Source organism: Alosa pseudoharengus, unplaced genomic scaffold (genome assembly GCF_046254945.1).
Source record: "Alosa pseudoharengus isolate Yale_2024_CS ecotype anadromous, Long Island Sound unplaced genomic scaffold, YU_APseudo_1.1 YU_APseudo_1.1_scf_14, whole genome shotgun sequence".
Taxonomy (NCBI): Eukaryota; Metazoa; Chordata; class Actinopteri; order Clupeiformes; family Clupeidae; genus Alosa; species Alosa pseudoharengus.
Genome location: NW_027468609.1, coordinates 8,305,885 through 8,312,241, shown reverse-complemented (window position 1 = coordinate 8,312,241; position 6,357 = coordinate 8,305,885). Strand labels below are relative to the sequence as shown.

General features: G+C 43.7%; 1 protein-coding gene across 1 annotated transcript in view; it reads right to left on the bottom strand.

Annotated features, from left to right (window-relative positions):
* The window catches only part of trabd2a (TraB domain containing 2A), a 54,551-nt gene extending 48,882 nt beyond the window's left edge, over positions 1 to 5,669 (bottom strand). The window contains exons 1-2 of the mRNA XM_076283709.1: positions 4,796 to 5,669; positions 3,198 to 3,758 (exon numbers count right to left, since the gene is read on the bottom strand). Of these exons, the coding sequence (XP_076139824.1) occupies positions 3,198 to 3,758; positions 4,796 to 4,903 (669 nt within the window). The 5' untranslated portion in view covers positions 4,904 to 5,669. The remainder of the gene's footprint in view (positions 1 to 3,197; positions 3,759 to 4,795) is intronic.
* Between the last annotated feature and the right edge of the window lie 688 nt (positions 5,670 to 6,357).

Genomic DNA, 6,357 nt, shown 5'->3' with positions numbered 1-6,357 from the left:
GGAGGTTTTTTCATCTGAAATGGGATCCTAATCCTATTCTGAGTTGAGCTCTTGAATATGCAGCGGGACGGGGAAAGCGGCTGGAAATGGGCTTGAACAGGCACGGGTAGTGGACAGAGAAATTAGATAACATTTAATGCTGGCCCGGAATCTTCCGAATCCAAAAGGAAGAATGTACACTTGGGGTTTCTTCCAATCCTGATGGAAACATCACTTGTTAAGGATTTAATCTGATTATAAAGCGGTTTCGGACAGATTTTCCGCGGTAGGCAAACTTGCCAATTGAATGGCCGGGTGCCCAAATTGTGCCCTAAGTGGAAAATAAGGACCACCATTGTACTCGTCAACCTCCCTAAGCCCCAATCATACATCCGCACAGCCACAATTAGCACACTCTCACCCAAGACTGGGGAACTCGGTTGACATTTGCAGGACTGTTTTGTTCTTGTGTTCTTGCCACATATTGTTCTTGTTAATGAGACCAGTGAGAGAACTCGGGCAGAACAGGAACTATTTTCTTATCGTTCTTGAAGCATTAAAATGGCTTCAAAGATAACAACAGTAAACTATTTCCTCAAGACAATGCCTGTCATGAACAAGGCATCATTTATAATTCATTCCACAGAGTGAAAGTCGCTGGATGTCTGGCTGCATGCTGTTGGATTTCCGCTCTTTCAGGTTACTCAGCAAACTGGCATCTGAGATCTAAAAGCAAGCATGGCCAGCTCATTACCGTGATCCACTTTTGGACGGCTAAGTTCACATCTTTCTGCTCCATTTCTTCCCCCCACCACAGCATAGATTTATGCGTGTGTGTCTGAAGAATGTGGTGAGGAAAAGCACTGGTTTCTGCCTTCTTGTCTCCCTCTGTCTCTCTTAGAGTTTAAGGGGTTTTCAGCACAAAGGTCACTTCTTTTGCCATGGAAAATGGAAGTGCCTCACTTCTGTACTGGGAAAGGATATAATAATTAAGATGAAATGATGACCTTTTTTTTTTTTGCTTCGACTCTTCATTATGGCTTGAGTTGGGGAAGTGTAAAAGTTTGTTTGGTTTGGTTTGGTTCAGGGGAGCAGCCCTCGTATCTGAAACCCCTGGGATCGCTGTGCAGTGGGTAAAAAAATGGGGCAATTTAATCTTCCTCCTAAGAGGCACCATCTGTGCAAACGCAATTTATCACTATTGGATGGGTTCCTTTTATATTCCGAGCAATTTGGCCCTGGGATTATTTGTTCAAGGTTTGGAATTATGCTTAATACCGCAATGTTATAAACATTAAAAACACTAATGGAATTCAAATTTGAGGTATGCAGCTAAGGCGCCATAGGTTATTAAGTTATCAGGCCATTTGTTAAATGCCCTAATTGTGCACTTCAAAAAGCTGTCAAGACTAAGCGACCACTGGACTGGCGGATAAAAGCTGTCTTAAAATAGTTTGTTAAAAAACCATTGATGTCACTACAATCTGCAATAACATCAATGTGAGCTGTCCCACAGGGCATGCTGTCTTTCGAGAAAGTTTTATATCGTACTTTGATGAAAGGCTATCACAAAGCCCCCTAACCCTGAGTAAACTATGTGAGCTGTGAAAGTTGCTGTTTAATGTTTCCCCTCAGATAAACAGGAGTTCTCTGGATGGATCTATTCACTTTGACAGAGGCTGGATGGAAAGATTTGAGTTGGATGCAGTACCCTGAAAACAGGTGGTCAAATAGAAATATGCAAGAAAAAGATTGGACTATTGGGCATCTTGATGGTCTTCTATGGCTGCCTCAGTGAATGGGGCAGGGCAGGGGTGGGGTTGAGAGGGGAGGTGGGGTTGGGCGAAAGGCCCTCAAACTCCCTCGCATTACGAAACTTAGACAGAGACATTCATCATTTTTCTACGGGCCATTACTCCTACTGACAGCCTGAGCAAAAACATCACTTTCATTACGGCAAAAGTTCCACTGGGGCCCAGAATGTTCCATGCAACCCCTCCGTGGCACAAATCAACCACTCCGCAGCATTGGACTATTTCACTAAATGAGCTAATTGAAGGGGCTAATAGAGAGTGTGGAAATGATGCAGAACACCACAGTCCAAGTCTAAGATGAAGCATACATGGCTTGAACTTCAAACTTGCTCATTCCAAACCTGGCCTGGCCTTGGCTGACCCATAATGGGCAAATAAACGAAGCCCTTACAATCGTTGAAATCAATTGCCACTGTCTGGAGTCATCATTGGACTTGGTGCCAGTACACTCGCCAGTTTACTTGACTGCACAAACTGAGATGTCTTTGGCACAACGTATCCGATCCATATGGTTTTGCCATATACATTCATTCTTGACATTGCACTGGAATGACATACTGGGGCTCCCCCCCAAAAAAACGCTCTTAAATTGGAATATGACGGCGCTTAACATGTTTAGGTGGCTATGACTATAATCTCATAAGAAATGGCACAGGAGACATTTTCGGCCGTCTGGACAGGCTGTCTGCTTCTGTGTTTTAAATAGCCCCTGTCTGGCTTCTGGGTGTCGGGAGAAATTGCCATGTGTAATCCCCTTAGTTCCGTTGGCGTATTAGCACAAATTCCAGCAAACTCCACATGATTTCGGTGTAACCGTGTGCTTGGAGGGATGTGCATAATTGCGCCGTCTAATGAGCTGACATTCAGCCGCGCTGGAAACAAGGGGGTTTTGAGTCAAATTCAGACCAAAACCATTAAGGTCACATTTATCTTAATAACGGAGGACACACCAAAGCAGACTATTTGCACAGCTGATGCCATCCACACCTACCAGGCCCTGCAATCCAGCTGAGAAACTGGATCTGAGGCTTATTCGGAGAAATAATGAAAGCCCTGTTCCTTCCCATCCCGAATAATGCAAGAAGACTAAAATTATACGAAAATGCTTTAAAATGTAACATCTGTGGCCCTGTACTGCACTACTAAAAAGACATGGCCCCTTTCCAGGCCAGGAATGTGTTTACAGATGGCAGTAGAATCACCATGTTTCTGATAGCAGAACCAAGAGAACCAAAACTAAACATCCTCTGACCTATTTTCATCACATCAAGAACAACATCATTTAACATCCCATTAAGATAAAAAAAAAAAAAATCCCATAAAGATCAAAAACTGTATTCTAGAATCCCCTCCCCAGGACAGACACACACACAGGACTCACACACACAGGACAGACACTCTTACCTGGGAGAAGTTGAGCCTGTTCAGTGGGTGACACTGCTCCTCTACCATTTCCACGGCACCCGTCTGTTTGCGCATGCGCTCCGCCTCCTGGGCCAGGTAGAGGTCAAGCACGGGCACGCCGCGCGTCTTGATGTCGGCCTCGGTCAGCGAGTTGACCATCAGCATCACCCACACAGGCCGCTTGCGTTCCCAATTGCCGGCGATGGCGTTGAACAGATAGTCAGCGTACAGGCCCTTGCCTCGCTGGTCTGGGGTCATCCACGACGGCATCATGAGCTTGACATACTCCAGGTGGCGCTTGAGGCGCCGGTAGATGTCCCGGGGCAGGACGTCCTGCAGGTTCTCCCCCTGGGGCAGCAACTGGCAGCTGGTCAGGGCTGAGATGGTGTGTGGGTCCGTCAGGTCCAGCTCGAAGTAGACGATGTGGCTCTCCTGGAATGCCTTCTTGGAGTTCTGTGGGATGAAGTCCCAGACTCGGGTGTAGGGCACGTGGATGGTTCCATAGAAGTAGGAGGGCGGATCTCGTTTGATTGTCCACAAGAAGGAATTTAATTCACTTTGCTGTGCAGATGGCAGAGAGAGGCAGCAAAATGTGATATTAGTAAGTAGCCTACACTGCAAGTACAGTTTATGTGTTGTTATATATATAGTCTATATATATATAAATAGTCTATATAGATGAAATAAAAATGACCCTATAATCTAATGTGATTTTGCAAAGTACTGAAAGAGCAAATGCTGCATGGTTACATTATGGTAAATAAAGTGTTCTAAATCTTCATGGTAAGAATATACAGTGTGGGAAATCTACAATGTGTCAAGAATCTAAATGAGTAGGCTAATGGTTATTTTATGTAAACTATGACACGAACCTTAACTTTTCTTGTTCATTAAAACATTTTCTTTTATGTTCTTTCTTATTGGTCTTATTTGCTGAAAACAAGTACCAGTACCTTGCGCATCACATTCTCTTAAACGTCACCGGCTTCTAGCAACACTGACATGAACTAAGAAGTTGTGTCGTGGAAAATGCTGATTCTAAGTTGTTAATTAATACTTCAACCGGCAGTTAGCTCGACACTTATTATCTAATAAAGACAATACTTCGGAGCTTCCCCATCAAGACAATACACGTCGCTATGGCCCACCACAACTTGCATACACCGCGGGAAACTTTTTGACAGTTTAATAGTCTAGCACTTGATAGTATATGATATAGGCAATCCAGAAAGTAACTAAGCAAAAAAATTTCTTATTGTATATTTTTGGCGACACTAATGCCATGTTTGCTATTTCAACACGTATCTTGAATCATCATTATCTTCCAGGACCATTATTTTAGGCTAGTTAAAGAATGCAGGAAGACATTCAGTTAAATTAACAGACATTCAATTATGTTTTTTTTTTTATCTTAAACTTGTTTGTTTTGTCCTAGCTGTCTCCAAACAGAGTAACATTTTAATTTAAACAAAGAATGTTTAGTCACTCCATGCGACACTTGGTCTAAAATTACTGTTTGTCTCCATTAGTGATAGAACATAGAGCCTACAATATGACAGGGAAGATGGGTACTTCTGACAGACCTTCTGAACACTTACTTTTTTGTTAAGCTCGCAGTTCGCTGAATCTCTGAGGCTCCACGGGTTGGCTCTTACCAACAATAAAAAGAATGCGTGGATAAATATGCCCCAAGTAAGCAGCATCATAGCTTCAAACGTGGGCAGTGTTGTCTCAACGTAGTGAACGTCTGTTGTCTTATCCAACAACAGTTCAGCGAATTATGAAAGTTATTTCCCAAACTTTATCTCCGACAAAATGTCACATAGGCTCCTCAGCTTACTTGCCATGATGCCACAATTTGCCAAATTTTGGTTTGTCGTGGTATTACTACTTTGTTAAAGAGTCATCAAATTTTACGTCCTTGGCGAGAGTAGCTATAGCATGCGGCTGTTACTGTCGTTGGCAGTAATTCCGTCCTTCCAATCCCTTTTGACATTAGCACGGCCGAAAACTGCGACCTAACATGTTACAGACGTTGAAATAAATCCTTAAATCTGTTGTGCTCCGCCGAATCCACTGCGTTTCTTCTCCGCAAATCACTGGGAGTCCACGCAAAACGTGGAGATTCCTCAGCAACAGGTTAAATGCTATTTATCGCCCCAGCGCTTTTTGCAGAAACTTACAGAAACTCTGTAAACGACTCTCCACCAACAGAATGAGGCCAAAACAACTGAATGTTCACCGGCAGTGTAATGATTAATTCTATCGCGCAAATACAGGTCTCACTCAGGCTACGCCATTCATTTAAATTTCTGCTCTGTGAGCTGTCTCAAACTTGCCCGCTGCGCAACCCTTAAAACGTGACGGTTTACGCTTCTTCTGCTTGTGTTTCTTAAGCTTGGTGGAACCCTTATTAGACGCCCAGAGTGAGTTGCCGAGGTACTTGCGCATCACTGTCAGAAAGTGGGAGCCCTACCTACCCCCAGCCCCCCACACACACCCCTCGACCCCCGCCCTCCCCTGCACACTCATACTGTGCAATAATCTGATTAAAGCATCTGAGAGCCGCGGGTCATTGGAGGAGGAGCGGAGGCATTCATTCACTGTAGGAAATCAGTGAACAGCTCTTCAGAACTTCATCAAGGAATCCACTAGAGAATCCTTCATTCTACAGCTACCAACAAGTGTTAATGGCAGGAATGTGCCGAGGTTTTAGCCGTCCAATGAAAGTCTGGAATCACGACAAGTGTTTTAAAACACAGTTGTAAAGTCGCTACAAAATAAGCAAATACGCAGAAAATGGTCGGCCTGTGTTGGCTAATTAGTGAAGCTGCAATTGGCGAGCCCGTGTGGGGTGTTGGATATCCTGTTGTTACATTATGTGCCGCTAATGCGCTACAAACCACGTAGCATTAACATGAGAATGCGCACGCTAAGGAAGCTATTGAATCTCGCCTGTAAATTGCGATATTCACACGAAGCAGCTAATACATGTTGATGGAGGTTTCTCTGTAGACGTCTGTGTAAACAAAATATCTAGAGGAGGGAATGATTGGAGCAAAGGTAGACTAAATCTGGGGCTACCCAGGTCACAAACCAAATACAAGAGTCATTAACATTACAACAACAATCACAGGATAATTTAAATAAGCTTTGCATG